We start from the raw sequence: 27,737 nt of genomic DNA, 5'->3' as shown, positions 1-27,737 counted from the left end.
CCTTCAAAGAAAAGAACACGGTCCCTACAGTCAAACATGGCGGAGGTTCCCTGATGTTTTGGGGTTGCTTTGCTGCCTCTGGTACTGGACTGCTTGACTGTGTGCATGGCATTATGAAGTCTGAAGACTACCAACAAATTTTGCAGCATAATGTAGGGCCCAGTGTGAGAAAGCTGGGTCTCCCTCAGAGGTCATGGGTCTTCCAGCAGGACAATGACACAAAACAAACTTCAAAAAGCCCTAGAAAATGGTTTGAGAGAAAGCACTGGAGACTTCTAAGTGGCTGGCAAAGAGTCCAGACCTGAATCCCATAGAACACCTGTAGAGAGATCTCAAAATGGCAGTTTGGAGAAGGCACCCTTCACATCTCAGGGACCTGGAGCAGTTTGCCAAAGAAGAATGGTCTAAAATTCCAGCAGAGCATTGTAAGAAACTCATTGATGGTTACCGGAAGCGGTTGTTCGCAGTTATTTTGTCTAAAGGTTGTGCTACCAAGTATTAGGCTGAGGGTGCCAATACTTTTGTCCAGCCCATTTTTGGAGTTTTGTGTAAAATGATCAATGATTTGACTTTTTTTCATTCTCTTTTGTGTTTTTTCATTGCAAACAAAATAAATGAAGATATTAATACCAAAGAGTTTGTGCTTGCAATAATTTTCTTGAAGAAACCGAGTATTATCTGACAGAATTGCAGGGGTGCCGATACTTTTGGCCAACACTGTATGTGCAATAGGATTGAGAAGGCCTATAACAACTATAAGCTTCCTCTACAAAATGTCATACTGTTACTACTAAAGACTTACTGTAGTTTACACTTTAGTTGTTGCACCACAATCAATCTATCAAGTCATTGAAAATCCACACCTTTTTCTGTACAAATGTTTTATATTTATTATTACAGTAAGTGTCATTCTCTATTAAATATACAGTAAAATGTTAGTAATCCTGTATCCAGTGATCCAAAAATTTGATAATCATTTTTTTCCAGCTCAAAATAATTATTGGTTGAAGGATAAGCTGGGAAAAACAAAATAAACTATTATATCAAATATGTCACTGACAGTTTTTGGATTTTTTTTTATCAAAAAGTTATTATTATGCTATATTGTTTTACCTTTACAAGTAAATTTATCATATACTTATATCAGGTTCCAAATTATCAGATATTATTGGGAGATATCTGGCCCAACTGTGGCATGATTAAAGCTTTTTTTTTAAATTTTTTTTTTTAAATATGTTTAAGGCCCCACATAGCGAACTGCAGCAAAATGATATGTGTAAGGCTAGTTCACATATGGGGCGCCCGCGCGGGTTTTGACACAGAGAGAGACACGTTGAGCCGCATCTCTCTCTGGTCAAAACCCGCCTGCCGCGAGCATCGCGGTCACGGCTTTCCCCTCCTATGTCGGCTCAAATGAATGAGCTGATATAGGAGGTTGCTGCCGCTAGGCGGAAGCCGCGGTCCAGCCTGAAGAAAGGACATGTCGCTTCTTTTCTCTGCTAGCAGCAGCCCGCTACAAGTGGAAAAAAGAAGCCCGGTGGTCTGCATAGACCATTGTAAAGGAGCGGATTTTGAAGCGAAATCCACTGTCAAAATCCACCCCTTTGTTCATGTGTGAACGAGCCCTAACAGAGCTTTTCTATATCTACAATGTGTGGATAAATTAGTCAGAATCTTGTTCACTTTGTGGGTACTGTGAAACAGAGGGTTTTTTTGGCATCTAATTCTTTTGTCCGCAGTGCTTTTCATTGCGTTTTTTCTATACTTTTTCCTGTGTGTTTTTTGTTCCCCCAGAATCTCATTCACTTTGCTGATACTGTAAAATACAGCGTTTTTTTTTTTTTTTCTTTTTTCTACTGCATTTCTGCAACGTGGGGTCTTAGCCTAAAGTGTTGTTTATAAAACAGTCAAATCATGCATATGTAATGTGTTTCAATACATTTAATAAATAAGATACCATACATAATGGCAGAGATATGGGGAAATGTTTAAAAGAGGAAACCTTAAAAAAAGTAATCTGAGTCATAGCCAAAGCAGCCACTGAAAAAGCAACAAGAAAACCTACATTTTGTATAGAGTTGAGTAACAGTTTTTGTTTCTTCCTAAAATAGTTGATAACTCTTGGGCACTATAAGATCTGTGAATCTGTGGAATAGCCTACCCCGAGAGCTAGTCACAGCAGCAACAGCGGACAGCTCCAAAAAAGGATTAGATGCCTTTTTAGAGCAAAATAGCAATGATGGTTATGGAAATGTATAGACCGTCATGAACTTTCCTATCCCCTGGATGGACTTGATAGACATATGTCTTTTTTCAACCATACTATGTAATTATTTTGTCTTTGTTTGGACTCACATAACTTAATATACCAGACTTTAATGGAAGATTAAATAACATGTTAATCCTAATGACCTTCTGTCCTTTCTCAATCCTTTTAATGTTAAGCATGTAAAATAGAATTCTATTTTGTACAATTTGAAATCTGTTCGTATTTACTCACTTCTTGAAAACTAGCCGTTCATATATTTTATAAACAAGAAAACAGTGAAATTAAATTTGGTTATCATATACAAAAAAAGGAGTAATTTCAGTGAATCCATATTGAATTATGGATATAAACAAACATATTTAACATCAAAATGTTTCATAAAATATATGCAATATTTACATAATGCCAGACCAGTCAATATGTTGCTGATGTTTCATAAGACATGTTCCACATATAATGATGATTGAATACATTTACTTGTCTTCACCACTCATGTATATTATTGCTGCTAGAGTCTTTAAGAGTTCCAAGTAGAAAACTTATTGTTGTAGTATGTGTCTTGGTAAGCGGTGATGGTCAGATTTCCCACGTGACTTACGCTCTTGCGGATTTATATATTTCCATTTATTTGGAGACATTTTCAGTTTCCTTTTCCTTTTATCTGTGCACCATACTTTTTCACAATATTCCTCAACTTTTTGGAAATTACTATATCCAATCAACTGCAAGAACTCCTTATACCACTGTTTGGATGACTGGGGGATGCTTGGCTGTCCAGGACATGGCATTTTTTGGAGTGTAATTTCTTCTTCTTCTTCTTTGTGAAACATATCATCAACACGTTCTTCTTCAACAATTTCCAAAGTCATTTTTCTAATTGTATGGACATAAGAATTCTCCACAGTTTGGCAATAATATATCCCGGCATCTGATCTTTGAAGCTTAAGAAATAACAGTCCAAATTCTGTCATTATAACTCTTTCACCAGTTTTCACCTAAAGGAAAAATAAATAATTTCTACAATTATCTAATTGGGAAATTAAAAGACCGATTCTAAAAAATATTTTTAGAAAAAAAAAATGAAAAAAACAATTAAAAAATTTAGGCTAAGGCTCCATGTTGCAGATTTTGTTGCGTTTTTTTATTATTTTTTAGCCAAAGTCAAGAATGGCTACAAAGGAAATGGGGAATATATAGGAAGCTCTATTATTTGGCGTATCTATAGCTCTACCAACTCTGCCTTGTCTTAAGATGTTATTCTGCTGGGGTGAGATTGTGGTCATGTTTGCAACTTTAAGTCACAGTTGATAAATTTGGAGAACAGACAGCTAGACAGGATATCCATACTCACTTTCCCACCCACTATTCTAAAGTGGTGTAATGGGAGTTAAATCTAAAATGTCACAATTTTGGTGCATCTGAGCTAAAAAAAAAAATCCTAAAACTGTATTTTGGGACTATGGAGTGCAGAGTTTGATAAATTCACTCCTGTATGGTATGTTCTCCCTATGTCTTTCTTATAGTCTTCTAGCTACTCAAGGAATTTTTTATATATTTCAAAAATATGCTAATGAGTTAATTAGCTTTAAATGAACTTAGCCTAATGGCTGTGTGTTTGAATTAAGGAATTTTGATTGTGAGTTCTGTTTGGGATATGGACTGATGTGAATAGTGATAAGCAGAAAATACATAATATTAAATCAGTAAAACATAAGCTTAACACAAATCACTACATTATGTACAACATTTACATACCAATTTTTCTATATTATATTACTTTACATGACTTTCTGCTTTTGGTGACCTTGTACGTGTTACTTATGACTGTTTCTTGTTTCTACGTTAATAAATCATATACTATAAACAGGTTTTCTGAATAACACTACTCTCTAAAATAGACAAAAGTTTTTCGTTATATACTGTATATACTATCTAATAGAGATGAGCGAACACTAAAATGTTCGAGGTTCGAAATTCGATTCGAACAGCCGCTCAATGTTCGTGTGTTCGAACGGGTTTCGAACCCCATTATAGTCTATGGGGAACAGATACTCGTTAAGGGGGAAACCCAAATCCGTGTCTGGAGGGTCACCAAGTCCACTATGACACCCCAGGAAATGATGCCAACACCTCTGGAATGACACTGGGACAGCAGGGGAAGCATGTCTGGGGGCATCTAACACACCAAAGACCCTCTATTACCCCAACATCACAGCCTAACAACTACACACTTTACACACTCAATACCACCTCTCTGACAGTAGGAAAACACCTTGAAACATGTGTATTTGGCACTTGCAGTGAGGAGAGCTTGTCACCAGCAGTGAATTTGGCCCTTGTAGTAAGTTGAGGTTGGCACCAACATTTGTTTTGAAAATCAGGGTGGATTGAGCCTCTAACCAGCAGAGTTTGGGCAAATTCATGGTGGAGGGAGCCTCTAAACACCCCAGTTTGGGCAAATTCATGGTGGAGGGAGCCTCTAAAAACCCCAGTTTGGACCAATTCATGGTGGAGGGAGCCTCTAACCAGCCCAGTTTGGGCAAATTCATGGTGGAGGGAGCCTCTAAAAAACCCAGTTTGGACCAATTCATGGTGGAGGGAGCCTCTAACCAGCCCAGTTTGGGCAAATTCATGGTGGAGGGAGCCTCTAACCAGCCCAGTTTGGACCAATTAATGGTGGAGGGAGCCTCTAACCAGCCCAGTTTGGACCAATTAATGGTGGAGGGAGCCTCTAACCAGCCCAGTTTGAACCAATTCATGGTGGAGGGAGCCTCTAAACAGCCCAGTTTGGGCAAATTCATGGTGGAGGGAGCCTCTAAAAAACCCAGTTTGGACCAATTCATGGTGGAGGGAGCCTCTAACCAGCCCAGTTTGGACCAATTAATGGTGGAGGGAGCCTCTAACCAGCCCAGTTTGGACCAATTCATGGTGGAGGGAGCCTCTAAACAGCCAAGTTTTGGGAAATTCATGGTGGAGGGAGCCTCTAACCAGCCCAGTTTGGACCAATTCATGGTGGAGGGAGCCTCTAAACAGCCAAGTTTTGGGAAATTCATGGTGGAGGGAGCCTCTAACCAGCCCAGTTTGGACCAATTCATGGTGGAGGGAGCCTCTAAAAAACCCAGTTTGGACCAATTCATGGTGGAGGGAGCCTCTAAACAGCCCAGTTTGGGCAAATTCATGGTGGAGGGAGCCTCTAACCAGCCCAGTTTGGACCAATTAATGGTGGAGGGAGCCTCTAAACAGCCCAGTTTGGGCAAATTCATGGTGGAGGGAGCCTCTAACCAGCCCAGTTTGGACCAATTCATGGTGGAGGGAGCCTCTAACCAGCCCAGTTTGGGCAAATTCATGGTGGAGGGAGCCTCTAAAAAACCCAGTTTGGACCAATTCATGGTGGAGGGAGCCTCTAACCAGCCCAGTTTGGGCAAATTCATGGTGGAGGGAGCCTCTAACCAGCCCAGTTTGGACCAATTAATGGTGGAGGGAGCCTCTAACCAGCCCAGTTTGGACCAATTCATGGTGGAGGGAGCCTCTAACCAGCCCAGTTTGGACCAATTAATGGTGGAGGGAGCCTCTAAACAGCCAAGTTTTGGGAAATTCATGGTGGAGGGAGCCTCTAACCAGCCCAGTTTGGACCAATTCATGGTGGAGGGAGCCTCTAAACAGCCCAATTTGGGCAAATTCATGGTGGAGGGAGCCTCTAAAAAACCCAGTTTGGACCAATTCATGGTGGAGGGAGCCTCTAATTAGCCCAGTTTGGACCAATTAATTGTGGAGGGAGCCTCTAACCAGCCCAGTTTGGACCAATTAATGGTGGAGGGAGCCTCTAAACAGCCCAGTTTGGGCAAATTCATGGTGGAGGGAGCCTCTAACCAGCCCAGTTTGGACCAATTAATGGTGGAGGGAGCCTCTAACCAGCCCAGTTTGGACCAATTAATGGTGGAGGGAGCCTCTAACCACCCCAGTTTGGACCAATTCATGGTGGAGGGAGCCTCTAACCAGCCCAGTTTGGACCAATTCATGGTGGAGGGAGCCTCTAAAAAACCCAGTTTGGACCAATTCATGGTGGAGGGAGCCTCTAAACAGCCCAGTTTGGGCAAATTCATGGTGGAGGGAGCCTCTAAAAAACCCAGTTTGGACCAATTCATGGTGGAGGGAGCCTCTAACCAGCCCAGTTTGGACCAATTAATGGTGGAGGGAGCCTCTAAACAGCCAAGTTTGGACCAATTCATGGTGGAGGGAGCCTCTAAAAACCCCAGTTTGGACCAATTCATGGTGGAGGGAGCCTCTAACCAGCCCAGTTTGGACCAATTAATGGTGGAGGGAGCCTCTAACCAGCCCAGTTTGGACCAATTAATGGTGGAGGGAGCCTCTAACCACCCCAGTTTGGACCAATTCATGGTGGAGGGAGCCTCTAAACAGCCAAGTTTGGACCAATTCATGGTGAAGGGAGCCTCTAAAAACCCGTTTGGACCAATTCATGGTGGAGGGAGCCTCTAACCAGCCCAGTTTGGGCAAATTCATGGTGGAGGGAGCCTCTAAACAGCCCAGTTTGGGCAAATTCATGGTGGAGGGAGCCTCTAACCAGCCCAGTTTGGACCAATTAATGGTGGAGGGAGCCTCTAACCAGCCCAGTTTGGACCAATTAATGGTGGAGGGAGCCTCTAACCACCCCAGTTTGGACCAATTCATGGTGGAGGGAGCCTCTAAACAGCCAAGTTTGGACCAATTCATGGTGGAGGGAGCCTCTAAAAACCCCAGTTTGGACCAATTCATGGTGGAGGGAGCCTCTAACCAGCCCAGTTTGGACCAATTAATGGTGGAGGGAGCCTCTAAACAGCCAAGTTTTGGGAAATTCATGGTGGAGGGAGCCTCTAACCAGCCCAGTTTGGACCAATTCATGGTGGAGGGAGCCTCTAAAAAACCCAGTTTGGACCAATTCATGGTGGAGGGAGCCTCTAACCAGCCCAGTTTGGACCAATTCATGGTGGAGGGAGCCTCTAAACAGCCCAGTTTGGGCAAATTCATGGTGGAGGGAGCCTCTAAAAAACCCAGTTTGGACCAATTCATGGTGGAGGGAGCCTCTAATTAGCCCAGTTTGGACCAATTAATTGTGGAGGGAGCCTCTAACCAGCCCAGTTTGGACCAATTAATGGTGGAGGGAGCCTCTAAACAGCCCAGTTTGGGCAAATTCATGGTGGAGGGAGCCTCTAACCAGCCCAGTTTGGACCAATTAATGGTGGAGGGAGCCTCTAACCAGCCCAGTTTGGACCAATTAATGGTGGAGGGAGCCTCTAACCACCCCAGTTTGGACCAATTCATGGTGGAGGGAGCCTCTAACCAGCCCAGTTTGGACCAATTCATGGTGGAGGGAGCCTCTAAAAAACCCAGTTTGGACCAATTCATGGTGGAGGGAGCCTCTAAACAGCCCAGTTTGGGCAAATTCATGGTGGAGGGAGCCTCTAAAAAACCCAGTTTGGACCAATTCATGGTGGAGGGAGCCTCTAACCAGCCCAGTTTGGACCAATTAATGGTGGAGGGAGCCTCTAAACAGCCAAGTTTGGACCAATTCATGGTGGAGGGAGCCTCTAAAAACCCCAGTTTGGACCAATTCATGGTGGAGGGAGCCTCTAACCAGCCCAGTTTGGACCAATTAATGGTGGAGGGAGCCTCTAACCAGCCCAGTTTGGACCAATTAATGGTGGAGGGAGCCTCTAACCACCCCAGTTTGGACCAATTCATGGTGGAGGGAGCCTCTAAACAGCCAAGTTTGGACCAATTCATGGTGAAGGGAGCCTCTAAAAACCCGTTTGGACCAATTCATGGTGGAGGGAGCCTCTAACCAGCCCAGTTTGGGCAAATTCATGGTGGAGGGAGCCTCTAAACAGCCCAGTTTGGGCAAATTCATGGTGGAGGGAGCCTCTAACCAGCCCAGTTTGGACCAATTAATGGTGGAGGGAGCCTCTAACCAGCCCAGTTTGGACCAATTAATGGTGGAGGGAGCCTCTAACCACCCCAGTTTGGACCAATTCATGGTGGAGGGAGCCTCTAAACAGCCAAGTTTGGACCAATTCATGGTGGAGGGAGCCTCTAAAAACCCCAGTTTGGACCAATTCATGGTGGAGGGAGCCTCTAACCAGCCCAGTTTGGACCAATTAATGGTGGAGGGAGCCTCTAAACAGCCAAGTTTTGGGAAATTCATGGTGGAGGGAGCCTCTAACCAGCCCAGTTTGGACCAATTCATGGTGGAGGGAGCCTCTAAAAAACCCAGTTTGGACCAATTCATGGTGGAGGGAGCCTCTAAACAGCCCAGTTTGGGCAAATTCATGGTGGAGGGAGCCTCTAACCAGCCCAGTTTGGACCAATTAATGGTGGAGGGAGCCTCTAAACAGCCCAGTTTGGGCAAATTCATGGTGGAGGGAGCCTCTAACCAGCCCAGTTTGGACCAATTCATGGTGGAGGGAGCCTCTAACCAGCCCAGTTTGGGCAAATTCATGGTGGAGGGAGCCTCTAAAAAACCCAGTTTGGACCAATTCATGGTGGAGGGAGCCTCTAACCAGCCCAGTTTGGGCAAATTCATGGTGGAGGGAGCCTCTAACCAGCCCAGTTTGGACCAATTAATGGTGGAGGGAGCCTCTAACCAGCCCAGTTTGGACCAATTCATGGTGGAGGGAGCCTCTAACCAGCCCAGTTTGGACCAATTAATGGTGGAGGGAGCCTCTAAACAGCCAAGTTTTGGGAAATTCATGGTGGAGGGAGCCTCTAACCAGCCCAGTTTGGACCAATTAATGGTGGAGGGAGCCTCTAACCACCCCAGTTTGGACCAATTCATGGTGGAGGGAGCCTCTAAACAGCCAAGTTTGGACCAATTCATGGTGAAGGGAGCCTCTAAAAACCCGTTTGGACCAATTCATGGTGGAGGGAGCCTCTAACCAGCCCAGTTTGGGCAAATTCATGGTGGAGGGAGCCTCTAAACAGCCCAGTTTGGGCAAATTCATGGTGGAGGGAGCCTCTAACCAGCCCAGTTTGGACCAATTAATGGTGGAGGGAGCCTCTAACCAGCCCAGTTTGGACCAATTAATGGTGGAGGGAGCCTCTAACCACCCCAGTTTGGACCAATTCATGGTGGAGGGAGCCTCTAAACAGCCAAGTTTGGACCAATTCATGGTGGAGGGAGCCTCTAAAAACCCCAGTTTGGACCAATTCATGGTGGAGGGAGCCTCTAACCAGCCCAGTTTGGACCAATTAATGGTGGAGGGAGCCTCTAAACAGCCAAGTTTTGGGAAATTCATGGTGGAGGGAGCCTCTAACCAGCCCAGTTTGGACCAATTCATGGTGGAGGGAGCCTCTAAAAAACCCAGTTTGGACCAATTCATGGTGGAGGGAGCCTCTAAACAGCCCAGTTTGGGCAAATTCATGGTGGAGGGAGCCTCTAACCAGCCCAGTTTGGACCAATTAATGGTGGAGGGAGCCTCTAAACAGCCCAGTTTGGGCAAATTCATGGTGGAGGGAGCCTCTAACCAGCCCAGTTTGGACCAATTCATGGTGGAGGGAGCCTCTAACCAGCCCAGTTTGGGCAAATTCATGGTGGAGGGAGCCTCTAAAAAACCCAGTTTGGACCAATTCATGGTGGAGGGAGCCTCTAACCAGCCCAGTTTGGGCAAATTCATGGTGGAGGGAGCCTCTAACCAGCCCAGTTTGGACCAATTAATGGTGGAGGGAGCCTCTAACCAGCCCAGTTTGGACCAATTCATGGTGGAGGGAGCCTCTAACCAGCCCAGTTTGGACCAATTAATGGTGGAGGGAGCCTCTAAACAGCCAAGTTTTGGGAAATTCATGGTGGAGGGAGCCTCTAACCAGCCCAGTTTGGACCAATTAATGGTGGAGGGAGCCTCTAACCACCCCAGTTTGGACCAATTCATGGTGGAGGGAGCCTCTAAACAGCCAAGTTTGGACCAATTCATGGTGAAGGGAGCCTCTAAAAACCCGTTTGGACCAATTCATGGTGGAGGGAGCCTCTAACCAGCCCAGTTTGGGCAAATTCATGGTGGAGGGAGCCTCTAAACAGCCCAGTTTGGGCAAATTCATGGTGGAGGGAGCCTCTAACCAGCCCAGTTTGGACCAATTAATGGTGGAGGGAGCCTCTAACCAGCCCAGTTTGGACCAATTAATGGTGGAGGGAGCCTCTAACCACCCCAGTTTGGACCAATTCATGGTGGAGGGAGCCTCTAAACAGCCAAGTTTGGACCAATTCATGGTGAAGGGAGCCTCTAAAAACCCCAGTTTGGACCAATTCATGGTGGAGGGAGCCTCTAACCAGCCCAGTTTGGACCAATTAATGGTGGAGGGAGCCTCTAAACAGCCAAGTTTTGGGAAATTCATGGTGGAGGGAGCCTCTAACCAGCCCAGTTTGGACCAATTCATGGTGGAGGGAGCCTCTAAACAGCCCAGTTTGGGCAAATTCATGGTGGAGGGAGCCTCTAAAAAACCCAGTTTGGACCAATTCATGGTGGAGGGAGCCTCTAATTAGCCCAGTTTGGACCAATTAATTGTGGAGGGAGCCTCTAACCAGCCCAGTTTGGACCAATTAATGGTGGAGGGAGCCTCTAAACAGCCCAGTTTGGGCAAATTCATGGTGGAGGGAGCCTCTAACCAGCCCAGTTTGGACCAATTAATGGTGGAGGGAGCCTCTAACCAGCCCAGTTTGGACCAATTAATGGTGGAGGGAGCCTCTAACCACCCCAGTTTGGACCAATTCATGGTGGAGGGAGCCTCTAACCAGCCCAGTTTGGACCAATTCATGGTGGAGGGAGCCTCTAACCAGCCCAGTTTGGACCAATTAATGGTGGAGGGAGCCTCTAACCACCCCAGTTTGGACCAATTCATGGTGGAGGGAGCCTCTAAAAAACCCAGTTTGGACCAATTCATGGTGGAGGGAGCCTCTAAACAGCCCAGTTTGGGCAAATTCATGGTGGAGGGAGCCTCTAAACAGCCCAGTTTGGGCAAATTCATGGTGGAGGGAGCCTCTAACCAGCCCAGTTTGGACCAATTAATGGTGGAGGGAGCCTCTAACCAGCCCAGTTTGGACCAATTCATGGTGGAGGGAGCCTCTAAACAGCCCAGTTTGGGCAAATTCATGGTGGAAGGAGCCTCTAACCAGCAGAGTTGTGGGAAAGCAGGGTGGAGGGAGCCTCTAACCAGCAGAGTTGGTGGAAATCAGGGTGGAGGGAGCCTCTAACCAGCAGAGTTGGGGGAAATCATGTTGGAGGGAGCCTAGTATTAGCAGAATTGTGCAACGCTTATGGTGGATGAGTATGAGGATGCGGAGGAATTGGAGAGGTTGAGTACAGACATGGAGTTTCATGTTGGGGTGCTTTACACAGGTGGGCACAAAAATGAAGGCTCTATCCAGTGGTGGTTCATTTTTATCAAAGTGAGCCGGTCGGCACTCTCAGCTGACAGACGGGTGCGCTTGTCAGTGATGATGCCACCGGCTGCACTGAACACCCTCTCAGATAGGACGCTGGCGGCAGGACAGGACAGCACCTCCAAGGCATATAGGGCAAGTTCAAGCCACAGGTCCAACTTCGACACCCAATACGTGTAGGGCGCAGAGGGGTCGGAGAGGACAGGGCTGTGGTCGGAAAGGTATTCCCGCAACATGCGCCTATACTTCTCACGCCTGGTGACACTAGGACCCTCCGTGGCGGCACTTTGGCGAGGGGGTGCCATCAAGGTGTCCCAGACCTTAGACAGTGTGCCCCTCGTTTGTGTGGACCGGTGAGAACTTGGTTGCCTACTGGAGGAACTGCCCTCCCTGCCGCCACTGTCACATGCTGGAAACATCTCCATCATATTCTGCACCAATTGCCTGTGGCAAGCATTGATGCGATTGGCCCTCCCCTCTACCGGAATAAAAGACGAGATGTTGTTTTTATACCGGGGGTCAAGGATAGCAAAGATCCAGTACTGGTTGTCCTCCATGATTTTGACAATACGCTTGTCGGTTGTAAAGCACCCCAACATGAACTCAGCCATGTCTGCCACAGTGTTAGTTGGCATGACTCCTCTGGCCCCACCGGAAAGTTCAATCTCCATTTCCTCCTCATCCTCCATGTCTACCCATCCGCGCTGCAACAATGGGACGATTCGAAGTTGCCCGGAAGCCTCCTGTATCACCATCACATCATCGGACAACTCTTCTTCCTCCTCCTCCTCCTCCTCCTCCTCCTCCATTAAACGCAGTGAAGCGGACAGATGTGTGGACCTACTCTCCAGCTGTGACGGATCGGATGCTATCCCTAACTCCTCTGTGTGATCTGAGTTATCCCTGATGTCAATCAGGGATTCTCTCAGAACACACAAGAGCGGGATTGTAAGGCTCACCATCGCATCCTCAGAGCTCACCCTCCTTGTGGACTCCTCAAAGACCCGTAGGATGTCACAAAGGTCTCTCATCCATGGCCACTCATGGATGTGAAACTGAGGCAGCTGACTTTGTGGCACCCTAGGGTTTTGTAGCTGGTATTCCATCAAAGGTCTCTGCTGCTCAACCACTCTATTCAACATCTGAAACGTTGAGTTCCAGCGTGTGGGGACGTCGCACAAAAGCCGGTGTTGTGGCACATGCAGGCGTTGCTGGAGAGATTTTAAGCTAGCAGCGGCTACTGTCGACTTGCGAAAGTGGGCGCACATGCGCCGCACTTTCACCAGTAGCTCTGGAACATTGGGGTAGCTCTTTAGGAAACGTTGCACCACTAGGTTGAAGACGTGGGCCAGGCATGGAACATGTTGGAGTCCGGCAAGCTCCAGAGCTGCTACCAGGTTCCGGCCGTTATCACAAACGACCATGCCTGGGCCCAGGTGCAGCGGCTCAAACCATATTGCCGTCTCATCGAGGAGGGCATCCCTCACCTCGGAGGCAGTGTGCTGTCTGTCCCCCAAGCTGATCAGCTTCAGCACAGCCTGCTGACGTCTACCAACGCCAGTGCTGCAACGTTTCCAACTCGTAGCTGGGGTCAATCTAACAGCGGAGGAGGAGGCGGTGGCGGAGGAGGAGGCGGAGGAGGAGGCGGTAGAGGAGGAGGAGGAGGGGGGTGTTCTTCTCGTGTCCCTGCCAGGAATGTTAGGCGGGGAGACGAGGTACACCGGGCCAGTTTGGGAAGCAGTCCCAGCCTCAACTACATTTACCCAGTGTGCCGTCAGTGAAATGTAGCGTCCCTGTCCGCATGCACTTGTCCACGCGTCGGTGGTCAAGTGGACCTTTGTGCAAAGCGCGGAACTAAGGGCCCGCCTGATGTTGAGTGACACGTGCTGGTGCAAGGCGGGGACGGCACACCGGGAGAAGTAGTGACGGCTAGGGACGGCATAGCGAGGTGCCGCAGTTGCCATCAGGTCCAGGAAGGCGGGAGTTTCAACAAGCCGGAACGCCAACATCTCCTGGGCCAGCAGTTTAGCGATGTTGGCGTTCAAGGCTTGCGCGTGTGGGTGGTTAGCAGTGTATTTCTGCCGCCGCTCCAATGTCTGAGAGATGGTGGGTTGTTGTAAAGAAACGCCTGATGGTGCCTTTGATGGTGCAGGAGAAGGAGATAAGACAGGACCAGGGGAGGATGAGGTAGAAGTCAACAAAGTGGCGGAGGCAGATGAAGTGGTGTCCTGGCTCGTCCTCTGGAGTGCATCGCCAGCACAGTCAGCAGTGGCAGTGGCAGAGGCAGAGGCAGAGGCAGTGGCAGTGGCGTGAACGGCAGGCGGCCTTTGTCCTGCCGTTGCTGCCTGCCACTGATTCCAGTGCTTGGATTCCAAATGACGGCGCATTGAAGTGGTGGACAGGTTGCTCTTCTCAGAGCCCCTAATCAATTTCGAGAGGCAAATTGTGCAGACAACACTATATCTGTCCTCGGCGCATTCCTTGAAAAAACTCCACACCTTCGAGAAACGTGCCCTCGAGTTGGGAGTTTTTCGGGGCTGGGTACGAACTGGAACATCTTGGGAGATTCCGGGTGTGGCCTGGCTTCGCCTAAGCTGCTGACCTCTGCCTCTGCCTCTAGCTACCCTTTTTGGTGCTGCACCTGCCTCAACATCCACACTACTTTCCCCGCTTGACATCCCCCCTGTCCAGGTCGGGTCAGTGTCCTCATCATCCACCACTTCCTCTTCCAACTCCTGTCTCATCTCCTCCTCCCGCACAATGCGCCAGTCAACTGGATGCCCTGACGGCAACTGCGTCACATCATCGTCGATGAGGGTGGGTTGCTGGTCATCCACCACCAAATCGAACGGAGATGGAGGAGACTCTAGTGTTTGAGCATCTGGACACAGATGCTCCTCTGTTAGGTTCGTGGAATCGTGACGTGGAGAGGCAGGTTGAGGGACAATGAAAGGAGCGGAGAACAGCTCTGGGGAGCAGGGACAGTTTGGGTTATTGTTCTGTAAAGCTTCGGAATTTTGGGAGGAAGGAAGACAAGACTGTTGGGTAATAGGAGGAGAGGAGGCAGAGTCTGACTGGCTGCTGGACAATGTGCTGTAAGCGTTCTCTGACAGCCATTGCAAGACCTGTTCCTGGTTCTCGGGCCTACTAAGGTTTGTACCCTGCAGTTTAGTTAATGTGGCAAGCAACCCTGGCACTGTGGAGTGGCGCAATGCTTGCTGCCCCACAGGAGTAGGCACGGGACGCCCTGTGGCTTCACTGCTACCTTGCTCCCCAGAACCATTCCCCCGACCTCGCCCACGGCCTCGTCCACGTCCCTTTCCGGGAGCCTTGCGCATTTTGAATTCCTAGTTAGAAATTGGCACTGTATACCAGTAGTAAAAATTGTGGGTGCACGTAACCCCAATATATTCTTTGAATTCCCAGTCAGACACTGGCACTATATGGCAGTAGCAAGAAATGAGGGTATTTGTATTCCCAATATACTCTTTGAATTCCCAGTCAGACAATGGCACTGTATACCAGTAGTAAAAATTGTGGGTGCACGTAACCCCAATATATTCTTTGAATTCCCAGTCAGACACTGGCACTATATGGCAGTAGCAAGAAATGAGGGTATTTGTATTCCCAATATACTCTTTGAATTCCCAGTCAGACAATGGCACTGTATACCAGTAGTAAAAATTGTGGGTGCACGTAACCCCAATATATTCTTTGAATTACCAGTCAGAAACTGGCACTATATGGCAGTAGCAAGAAATGAGGGTATTTATAACCCCAATATATTCTTTGAATTCCCAGTCAGACAATGGCACTGTATACCAGTAGTAAAAATTGTGGGTGCACGTAACCCCAATATATTCTTTGAATTACCAGTCAGAAACTGGCACTATATGGCAGTAGCAAGAAATGAGGGTATTTGTATTCCCAATATACTCTTTGAATTCCCAGTCAGACAATGGCACTGTATACCAGTAGTAAAAATTGTTGGTGCACGTAACCCCAATATATTCTTTGAATTACCAGTCAGAAACTGGCACTATATGGCAGTAGCAAGAAATGAGGGTATTTATAACCCCAATATATTCTTTGAATTCCCAGTCAGACAATGGCACTGTATACCAGTAGTAAAAATTGTGGGTGCACGTAACCCCAATATATTCTTTGAATTCCCAGTCAGAAACTGGCACTATATGGCAGTAGCAAGAAATGAGGGTATTTGTATTCCCAATATACTCTTTGAATTCCCAGTCAGACAATGGCACTGTATACCAGTAGTAAAAATTGTGGGTGCACGTAACCCCAATATATTCTTTGAATTACCAGTCAGAAACTGGCACTATATGGCAGTAGCAAGAAATGAGGGTATTTATAACCCCAATATATTCTTTGAATTCCCAGTCAGACAATGGCACTGTATACCAGTAGTAAAAATTGTGGGTGCACGTAACCCCAATATATTCTTTGAATTCCCAGTCAGAAACTGGCACTATATGGCAGTAGCAAGAAATGAGGGTATTTGTATTCCCAATATATTCTTTGAATTCCCAGTCAGACAATGGCACTGTATACCAGTAGTAAAAATTGTGGGTGCACGTAACCCCAATATATTCTTTGAATTACCAGTCAGAAACTGGCACTATATGGCAGTAGCAAGAAATGAGGGTATTTATAACCCCAATATATTCTTTGAATTCCCAGTCAGACAATGGCACTGTATACCAGTAGTAAAAATTGTGGGTGCACGTAACCCCAATATATTCTTTGAATTCCCAGTCAGACACTGGCACTATATGGCAGTAGCAAGAAATGAGGGTATTTGTATTCCCAATATACTCTTTGAATTCCCAGTCAGACAATGGCACTGTATACCAGTAGTAAAAATTGTGGGTGCACGTAACCCCAATATATTCTTTGAATTACCAGTCAGAAACTGGCACTATATGGCAGTAGCAAGAAATGAGGGTATTTATAACCCCAATATATTCTTTGAATTCCCAGTCAGACAATGGCACTGTATACCAGTAGTAAAAATTGTGGGTGCACGTAACCCCAATATATTCTTTGAATTACCAGTCAGAAACTGGCACTATATGGCAGTAGCAAGAAATGAGGGTATTTGTATTCCCAATATACTCTTTGAATTCCCAGTCAGACAATGGCACTGTATACCAGTAGTAAAAATTGTGGGTGCACGTAACCCCAATATATTCTTTGAATTACCAGTCAGAAACTGGCACTATATGGCAGTAGCAAGAAATGAGGGTATTTATAACCCCAATATATTCTTTGAATTCCCAGTCAGACAATGGCACTGTATACCAGTAGTAAAAATTGTGGGTGCACGTAACCCCAATATATTCTTTGAATTCCCAGTCAGAAACTGGCACTATATGGCAGTAGCAAGAAATGAGGGTATTTGTATTCCCAATATACTCTTTGAATTCCCAGTCAGACAATGGCACTGTATACCAGTAGTAAAAATTGTGGGTGCACGTAACCCCAATATATTCTTTGAATTACCAGTCAGAAACTGGCACTATATGGCAGTAGCAAGAAATGAGGGTATTTATAACCCCAATATATTCTTTGAATTCCCAGTCAGACAATGGCACTGTATACCAGTAGTAAAAATTGTGGGTGCACGTAACCCCAATATATTCTTTGAATTCCCAGTCAGACACTGGCACTATATGGCAGTAGCAAGAAATGAGGGTATTTGTATTCCCAATATACTCTTTGAATTCCCAGTCAGACAATGGCACTGTATACCAGTAGTAAAAATTGTGGGTGCACGTAACCCCAATATATTCTTTGAATTACCAGTCAGAAACTGGCACTATATGGCAGTAGCAAGAAATGAGGGTATTTATAACCCCAATATATTCTTTGAATTCCCAGTCAGACAATGGCACTGTATACCAGTAGTAAAAATTGTGGGTGCACGTAACCCCAATATATTCTTTGAATTACCAGTCAGAAACTGGCACTATATGGCAGTAGCAAGAAATGAGGGTATTTGTATTCCCAATATACTCTTTGAATTCCCAGTCAGACAATGGCACTGTATACCAGTAGTAAAAATTGTGGGTGCACGTAACCCCAATATATTCTTTGAATTACCAGTCAGAAACTGGCACTATATGGCAGTAGCAAGAAATGAGGGTATTTATAACCCCAATATATTCTTTGAATTCCCAGTCAGACAATGGCACTGTATACCAGTAGTAAAAATTGTGGGTGCACGTAACCCCAATATATTCTTTGAATTCCCAGTCAGAAACTGGCACTATATGGCAGTAGCAAGAAATGAGGGTATTTGTATTCCCAATATACTCTTTGAATTCCCAGTCAGACAATGGCACTGTATACCAGTAGTAAAAATTGTGGGTGCACGTAACCCCAATATATTCTTTGAATTACCAGTCAGAAACTGGCACTATATGGCAGTAGCAAGAAATGAGGGTATTTATAACCCCAATATATTCTTTGAATTCCCAGTCAGACAATGGCACTGTATACCAGTAGTAAAAATTGTGGGTGCACGTAACCCCAATATATTCTTTGAATTCCCAGTCAGAAACTGGCACTATATGGCAGTAGCAAGAAATGAGGGTATTTGTATTCCCAATATATTCTTTGAATTCCCAGTCAGACAATGGCACTGTATACCAGTAGTAAAAATTGTGGGTGCACGTAACCCCAATATATTCTTTGAATTACCAGTCAGAAACTGGCACTATATGGCAGTAGCAAGAAATGAGGGTATTTATAACCCCAATATATTCTTTGAATTCCCAGTCAGACAATGGCACTGTATACCAGTAGTAAAAATTGTGGGTGCACGTAACCCCAATATATTCTTTGAATTCCCAGTCAGAAACTGGCACTATATGGCAGTAGCAAGAAATGAGGGTATTTGTATTCCCAATATACTCTTTGAATTCCCAGTCAGACAATGGCACTGTATACCAGTAGTAAAAATTGTGGGTGCACGTAACCCCAATATATTCTTTGAATTACCAGTCAGAAACTGGCACTATATGGCAGTAGCAAGAAATGAGGGTATTTGTATTCCCAATATATTCTTTGAATTCCCAGTCAGACAATGGCACTGTATACCAGTAGTAAAAATTGTGGGTGTATATAGCCCCAATTCTATTGCTAGGGGACTTGCAGGGTATTTCTGGGGTGAAGGTGGGGGGGCACACCGTTGGAACGGGTATCGGGGTATATATCGGGTATACGGGAATACACTGACAGTGTATTCCATTCAGGATCCTGGGAAAGCTGGGTTGCGGCGATTGAGCCCGTCAGTGCCACGTTACACTGACAAGCTTCTCCCTGGAATTTAGCTCTTACAAGAGCTGTTGGTTGTCTTCTCCTTCCTATCCTAGCCTGTCCCTGCCTACCCAGAATCTAAGCCCTAGCTAGCTGGACGGAAACCTCCGTCCTCGGTGAATTGCAAGCTCAGAATGACGCGAAGCTGGGCGGCGCTGTTCTTTTAAATTAGAGGTCACATGTTTTCGGCAGCCAATGGGTTTTGCCTACTTTTTTCAACGTCACCGGTGTCGTAGTTCCTGTCCCACCTACCCTGCGCTGTTATTGGAGCAAAAAAGGCGCCAGGGAAGGTGGGAGGGGAATCGAGTAATGGCGCACTTTACCACGCGGTGTTCGATTCGATTCGAACATGCCGAACAGCCTAATATCCGATCGAACATGAGTTCGATAGAACACTGTTCGCTCATCTCTACTATCTAATACTGATGGCCTATCCTGAAGATAGCAACGCGAGTTACATTAATGTATACCACTTACAAATAACGTGAGCCTATCATATCACATACAAATTATATGCAGGATATATACTGAATGTATACAACTTAACTTAGAAAATATTTTAATCATACCTCATCTTTCTTTTCATGGTTTCCTTTTTGCACAAACCAGATGACTTTAGACTTTAAGGAACGAGGCATACATTCCAATAAAGTGCTGTTATGTTCAACACCATATACTATATACTCTTCAGTCTTTCCCAGACCTTCACCTGAAAAATGAAGAGAGAAATTTCAAAATAAATGTCTATTATTATTATTATTATTATTATTATTATTATTATTATTATTTAAAGTAATACAAATACTAATATTAGGGATATCTACTACATGAATTTCTAAAAAGATAAAATACATATTTGAATCCCTGTATGGTAAAAATGACATAACTAAATAATGATTGTCTATGACATATTTAAAATACAAATGATCAGGGACGTGACTTGCAGTGGCAGGATAGGACACATTTTGGAAGAGCTCCGAAATCTTGTTTCTATTTTTATACCACCAACAACACTTTGTGGGCACAAAACCCAAGGATGGTCCGCAGTAAGAAGGGGGAGCACTGGCGGCACCTCCTGATTCAAACACCAGCACAATAGACCAATATTTTGATGCCACCTCTGCACCGGTCACCGCTATGCCGCCTACTAAGATGGTGTTGATAGCACCATGTGCCAACACAGAGCCTTCCCTGTCTCCTTTGCTCTGGAGACCAGACAAGCTACCAATGAGATACAATTCTGCATCCATTGAACAGTCAGCTTCCCTGCAACTCTTCCCAACATTTACTGTATAATTGTGGCCACTAGCAGCTCTCCTACTCAACTACTGGCAGATCCTGTTCTCCGGGAACTGACCTCTTCTGCAAGACAGTCTGCTTTCATGCAGTCTTCCTGGCACTGTGGCAATATGGCCTCTTCTTCTTCTATCTTTCTGCTGGTAGATGACCCTGTAGGCCATGTCCCAGGTACTCCTGAACACAAAGCATTAACAAAAGACCCAGGTCCAGTGGCCTCTCCTAGATGAAACTCCTCCTCAAGCTCCAGCAGCCCCAGCCCACTCCTCAATCATGGTTCCCAATCAGCCTGTCCACCCTGGAAATAACTGAAATGAAAGTCTCACATCAGAAACATTCCCACCGAGGATGATACAGAGTCTCTCTTAAAGAAGATGGAGGCCTCCCACAAAAAAAGATATTGAAGCCCTCCAACAATAAATATACCACATAAGGAACACGATGGTGGATCTAGATTACAACCAGAGCCAAGCTTGACAAACCCTAGATTAACATGACCAGTTATTCCGAAACATTCAGCACAAATCACTGACATTTTTACCCACATTGATGATACAGAGAACAGACATATACAGAATACCTCTCACATTAGAGATCTCAGGAAATTGATACCTTTCAAATGAACAACTGGTCTCAAGTTCTTCAACATCCTGCTGGAGATGCCTGGAGATAGAGTTTCCAAAGCATTGGGGCCTAAGTCTCCTGACCCTTCCTGTCCCAGGATGTGATCTACAGAACCCAATTCTACAGTGTCAAAAAGAGACTATCTGAAGGAAAGCCAGAGAACTTGAGCCTCTTCTGTACCAAAATTCTAATATTACCAGCCTAATGAACCTGGTGCACTATGTAAAGCCCTCAAGCCGTTCCTTGCAACATTGATTGACAGCCATTTCATACCACTCCTTGGCCCATAATAGTTACCACAGACTACATTACTTATGTGTCACATGCTTTCATAAACTCCCATCCTAGATGATACATAGACACTTTTTTGGGGGCAGATGCCCCAGTGTTTGGCTCAATACACAAATCATGGCCTAGTTGTATTGACTGTTCCTGGAGATTATCACTTATGCTTCACTGAAATTCAGTAAGCAATCCCCTTTTTTTTACACATGATCTGATGCCTTGAACAAGACCAGTGCCCCATATAAGTGGGAGACCTTGAAATGTATGATACGGGAATCCTTATTCATTTCTCATGGAACGAGACTTAAAGAGGACCTTTCACCAATTGGGGTACATGAGGTTTTATATACTTCTAGAAAGCCAACAGTGCGTTGAATTCAGCGGTCTGTCGGCTTTCATGTTCTGTGCTGTAGCCCTTCATCAGAAGAGCGTTTCTGACAGTCAGTCAGGTACGCCCTTCCTCACAGTAGCGCTTATAGTGCTGTACTGTTAGAGTGGTGAGGAACGCCCCGCAGTACTCGTTTATGGATGAGAACTATCAGGAGGGAGGGAGGAGTCCTCTTAACTGAAAGAATTACTTCACACTTGGAACTAAGGCGGATCTTCAACAGGCTTCTCTAATATTTTAATAATTGTGCCCCAGAATTTATAGCTTTCACCTAAATGAATATGTTAGAACGTGTTTAATATATTGGTGTGTTGGTACTATTTCAATAAATCTTACCATTGAAATGCTGTCCCGAACATTGCTGAGCTGCATTGCCATGTCGGACATCCTGTCTTCTGAAACGTCTAAATCAAAATGATGTCATTATATAGTATCTTTGTTATTGAGAATTGATATAGAAGCATTCTGTGATTTGTATTTAGCATATTTTATTAACTGCAATATTAATTGTGCATTTACATTAGCAGGACGTTACATGTTATAAAATATTTCATACATATTACAACTTATTATATTTATATTTCTAATAAATGCCTTAAAGGTAGTCATGCAAGAGGGAAATTCTGAAACTAAAATTATTATGAAATATCCTTAGAACAGATCACTAAGAGTCTGACACCCTGTTTAAACAGACTGCAGCATTCTGATGAGACTCTTCACTACTCCATAGATTGTATAGTGGCTGTGCTTGATATTGTAGTGCAGTCTTATTTATTTGAATAACAGGCAATATGACCAATAAATTAAGTGTCCTATGGTCTGTGAAGAGAAAGCAGCTTACCTAAGTGTGGCTGCTGCAAACAGCTGATCTTTGGTGGTGCCTAGTTTTGGACCCTACTAATTATTGATATCAATATTTTAGTTCTGGAAAACCCATTTAACATGAAGTTTTGGAGACAACCTTAATGAGTAGTGTATATGATATATATTGTACAGTGGTAGTTGTGAGGTATTGTATCAGATTTGGAGAATACCATAGGCATATTTACATAAACACATACGTATTCCATGTATAGGTAGGTTAAAAGGGAGTCTTTCACCAAAATAAACCATATTAATCCGACAACACAGATAGGTCAGGTTCACCTGAATGTGACACCTTTCTGGCCATGAAAATGTGGGCCTCCTTTACTGGGATATTCATTTATTTCACAATATGCAAATGAGCAATCTGGAGCACTGAGGTTTCTGTTGCCCCTCACTACTCTAATGCGCCGTCCTTCCCTCTCCATTCTTTTACTGGCAAGGCTAGTGCACTATGCTGAAATCTCACTCGACCCCGCGCGTTTGAATTTGCACCAGGGTATTAGAACAGTGTGGCACAAAGCGACTTGGAGCAATGGAACAATTGCATATTGTGAAACAAATATCTCAGCAATGGAAGCATAAATTTTCATGGGGAAAAAGGCAGGACATTCAGGTTTACATAACAAAAAAAAAAAAATACAGTAAAATTTTAAAATAAATAAACTAAATGAAAAAAAAAAAATGTAAAGAAAAAAATTGTAATTCCCACCATTACTCTCTAATCCCACACACCAATTTTAGACATCCTGCATGATGCAAACATGTTTTGCATGGTTGTCTGATGCTTTGGTATTAATATCTTTGGCATAATGTACTAGACACAAACAATATAATTACCACCGCCTACAACTTTTAGTCTGTATTGTAACAGCCCTATCAACATTTCTACCTTTTGTCGGCAATGCTTGTAATTGTATGATTATTATCTAGTATAAAGGCTGTATCAAAACCTAATGGTGGGAAATACATTTCAGGGGGTTGTTCCGGATCTGAAGGTAATTGATACTTATAACCTATCCACTAGGGGTCGGACACTGTCCCAATTATCTGTTTTGGTTACCAGAAGCCATATACTAGACATACGGCTAAAAGCAGCCCTACTCCTATTCAATAGAATAGACCAAAGCTCTGTACACTATAGCGGATGGGCCTAGAACTGCAGAACGGTTCCCTTTTCATTGCCAAGATTGCTTCTGGCTTTATACCTAATATAGAGCTTCCGCCAGTCAAAACAGATGATCAGGACAATGTCCAGGTGTTGGTCCGTGACCAATCTGATACTCATAATTTATCTTGTGGATAGGCCATTAGTATCAATTACCTTCAAATCCTGGAAATTCCTTTAAAGCTAAAAATAGGGTTTTTTGTTCTTCATGGTATAGCAATATTCTGTGTTACACAATGTTTACATATTTGACATCATTATGCACAAAAAGAATTAGATGATTCATTTTGGGAGTAAATATTCTTCACTGAACAATCTACCTTAAAACACAGCATGGGGAAAAAGAGGAAAAACTAATATTTGTTTGTTCATGACTATTTACTGTTTAAAAAAAAATAGATAAAAACAATATATTGTTATTCTCTCCAATAAAAAACATAGAAAGCACAATATATTCTATAAAAAATTCTTTTCTAAGGTATATTTGTTATTTTAATTAAAATTTATATGGTATATGTTTGAATTTTTGGTTCAAAACCATTCTTCTTTGTGCCTACCTCTTAGAGTGTGTTCCAATAGGGAAGTATCTGGTGCAGGACATGCCATCCCAAGCACAGTAAGGGTCACGGGCAAGGCAGCAGTCAGCACATGCGGTACCATACATTTCGCACTGATGAAGTTTTACTTGGGCCACACTTAATTTGGAGCCAACATACAGTTTTTGCTGCAAAGATAAAAATAATCACATTTATTGGAAGGACAGTAGAGAATGTGCAACGTCTCATGAAGAGGATGGAACAGAAACAATTGACATTTCATGAGACGTTTACATGATTCTTAAAACAAAATAAATAGTTAGGTGATGGAAATTTTTTGTTTAACTGTTAGGGAAAATTGAACCATGTTTTATTATTCCTCTGGATCAAAGTGATAAACTTTTTGCATTCTCAATATAACCTACCTTTATCTAAAAAGCAAAAATCTGACTTATTTGAATGAATAGCATTCCGCTGTCCTCTTATAATACAATACCATATATATATCCAAATTCATACTTTCTCCCTGCTGTTAATTCTAAACTGACCTTTTAATTTCTGTCCAGGGTGGTCCAAAGGTATGAAGGCCCCAAATAAATGGAAAACAGTGGTTGGAAATGCTATTCTGTGTGACGGTGGTGTTCTACACAGCAGACTTTTGGAAAGTCATCATCTTGGAGCCAAGTCAAATTTTTCAAATGTGAAGGGGTGAATGTCACATATGTGTATTATAAACAATTTGTTGATCAATCTAAAGCTTTGGTTAAATGTGATGTACCTTTATTACTGTCAAAGTTATTATCAATTTTCTCTTTGTTACAGACACAGATATTGCTACAATCTTAAAAAACAAGGAGAGGACCAGAGTCATTGCTGCAAATATCACTGTCTGTACCCTTTAGTCACTAACTATCCACTATGAAAAAGCACTGGGATCCTTCAGAAAAAAGTCCATAATGTAGCACCCAATTCAACAGGAGCGTGGGATGAGTCAGTGTTTGTCATGCCATTGTCCGTTACAGGAGAGCAAGGTAAGTTGGCCTTTCCTGTGACAGTCTCTAGGTGCTACAATGTGGACTCTTGCCAAAGGACAAAAGGATGGCCATTGCTGTTCCTTTGTTTGTTACATCCACTTTTTAGCCGGTCCAAAACAGAACCTGTTTGCACACTGCCTCACACTGTTTCATCTTCCTAGCAAAGCCACATACCAGATAACATTCCCACTCGCCATTTTCCATGTTTAAGTTGTCTCCATACTTTTAGATTGCCCTATATTTTTGTAGTTTATTTTCAGCACTTATACTTTATAATACGTACTCTTTTTGCTGAGATCTCCATTGCAATGATAGGCTCTGAAATCTAAAAAAAAAACAAAAAACATGACAATGAAAATATGGAAGATATTAGTCATAAGGCAACAGCATTATTGCCCATGCGTTGTATATTTATAGAATTTTGTAAAAATCAAGAGAGTACTACATGAATATAAGCTTAAAAAACAGTTTTACAGTTCTGGAGACACATATAGACTAGACTTAGAAGATCCTTTTGTATTACTGATAAAAAATGGTAATATGAAATCAGGTGCCTCTCCTGCATGTGTTGCCCTATGCAACGGTAGTTGATCTGCCCACTGCTATGGCATCCTCCATTCTACTTAGTGATATCTCAGGCAGGAGGGGGCGGAGTATCAAAAGCAGTGTTCTGGGAGCTAAAGACAGTTTATTACTGTAGTGTGCCGTGTAATGCAGCAAGGGCAGCTGAATATACTTGTGGGAAGTGGTAGACTCCCTATACCTTTGTATCCATAATTTTTACTGAAATTATTATTCTTTTATGTAAAGTATGTAGTATATACATTAAGGGAGAAAATAATATTCACTACCAGGATGAAGTTACCTTAAATACTCGAAGTTCTTCAAGAATAACTTCCTCTGTTGTTTCTGTTTCTTGATTGTAAATGGTGATCATTTTCAGGACAATTCCATTATCTGTTTCAGTGGAAATTGGGAAAAGTGAGAAAATGTAGTCACAAAACTACTGTAGAAGTTAAAAGTGCTACATAGGGGATGTAAAAGAATTCAGTTTTTATGGTATAGCTTGTGAATCTCATGAAACCCAGTGAAAGTTCAGCTTAAGAATAAACTTTGTGCAAAGAAATCTATGCAAACAAATCCAGTTTCCTTAAGGGGGCATTCACACGATAACTCACGTAAGAATCAGCGCTGATAAAAAGACTTCCATTGACGTCAATGTGTTACGCACATTAAACGAAACCCATTGAAGTCAATGGGAGTTTTTGTTATCAGCGCTGATTCTTACTTGAGTTATCGTGCCAGAATCAGTGCCGCATTACCCCATGTGAATACCCTTTAAGACTGGTACACAACATTTGCTCCTTGGAAAGTCTTCTGGTGTCCAGACTAATGCCTATATGTAAAGAATAAACCTACCCTTATGAATAATACAATTATGACACTAAAGTAAATAGTCTAGATACATTAGATAGTCTAGTCTAGATAAGTATAGCAGGTAAAATTTCCCCTTATTTAAAATTCTTTCCTTATAGTTACATTACAAATATAAACTGACAATTTGTCATAATTTTGATATGAAAGCTACTGTATAACCTTTTACTAAAGGATAAAGTAGTGGACAACTAATGCTTTGTTCACACGCCTGGTATCCGTCCGTCGTGAATCCGCCTTAAGATCAGAAAAACTGTTTGGAAACTGTTTTAGGCTAAGGCCCCACGGACCGTAATCGCAGCGCTAAAGCTCTGCAGAAAGAACCGCTGCGTGAACCCATTGCATTTCTTTCTACAGCGCTTTTAAGAGAAAGTTCACAGTTTTCCTCTGCGGACTTTCTCTTAACATTATATCTACGGGAAAGTCGCCGGCGTTTCCGTAGATATAATTGACATGCTGCAATTTGCAAAGACGCAACAGCTTTGCAAATCGCAGAGCGTCCGCACTGCGATTTCTTCTGCAAAGTGGAGATGGGATTCACATGAATCCCATCCCCTTTGCTTGCACTGTACAACACCGCAGTTTACATCCCGTGGGGCCCCGACCTTAAAAACCCATTTCAATCCGCAGGTGTACATTTTGAGCCTTTCCTCCGTGTATCCACTCTTTTAACAGAGACCAAAGTCAGACTTGCAGGACTTTGTGTCTGTACAAAAAATAAGGATATGCAACAGACCGCCTCACAACTATTTTTTTCTTTTTTTTTTTAACCTTGATGTCTATGGGAGGTGGATTACATATGGATTACAACATATAGTCATCTGTTTGTGTCCATTTTGCAATCCATTTTTCCCTCTGCGCATGCTCAGAATGAAGAAGGAAAAAGAAAAAAAAAATTGGTCAAAAACAGACACAAAATGAAAAAACTGACACAAGCGGCCCTTTTTTGAGGACTCCCATTAACTACCCATCTAAAAAGACAGATTCGGGTATCCGCTGTGTAACCATTTGGAATCCTTTTGGAATCCTTTTCAAATGGTTTACAAGCATGTGGATACCAGGCGCACGTGTGAA

At 43.7% G+C, this 27,737-nt stretch overlaps 1 protein-coding gene across 1 annotated transcript in view; it reads right to left on the bottom strand.

Annotated features, from left to right (window-relative positions):
• Positions 1–2,536: 2,536 nt before the first annotated feature.
• SEMA3E (semaphorin 3E) overlaps positions 2,537–27,737 on the bottom strand; it is a 140,004-nt gene continuing 114,803 nt past the window's right edge. Inside the window, exons 12-17 of the mRNA XM_075274051.1 lie at positions 26,095–26,186; positions 25,513–25,554; positions 24,217–24,383; positions 21,964–22,031; positions 19,604–19,743; positions 2,537–3,264 (exon numbers count right to left, since the gene is read on the bottom strand). Of these exons, the coding sequence (XP_075130152.1) occupies positions 2,809–3,264; positions 19,604–19,743; positions 21,964–22,031; positions 24,217–24,383; positions 25,513–25,554; positions 26,095–26,186 (965 nt within the window). The 3' untranslated portion in view covers positions 2,537–2,808. The remainder of the gene's footprint in view (positions 3,265–19,603; positions 19,744–21,963; positions 22,032–24,216; positions 24,384–25,512; positions 25,555–26,094; positions 26,187–27,737) is intronic.

The sequence above is a fragment of the Leptodactylus fuscus genome, chromosome 5, assembly GCF_031893055.1.
Source record: "Leptodactylus fuscus isolate aLepFus1 chromosome 5, aLepFus1.hap2, whole genome shotgun sequence".
NCBI lineage: Eukaryota > Metazoa > Chordata > Amphibia > Anura > Leptodactylidae > Leptodactylus > Leptodactylus fuscus.
Note: the sequence above shows the minus strand (reverse complement) of the source record. Positions and strands in the feature narration are given on the sequence as shown.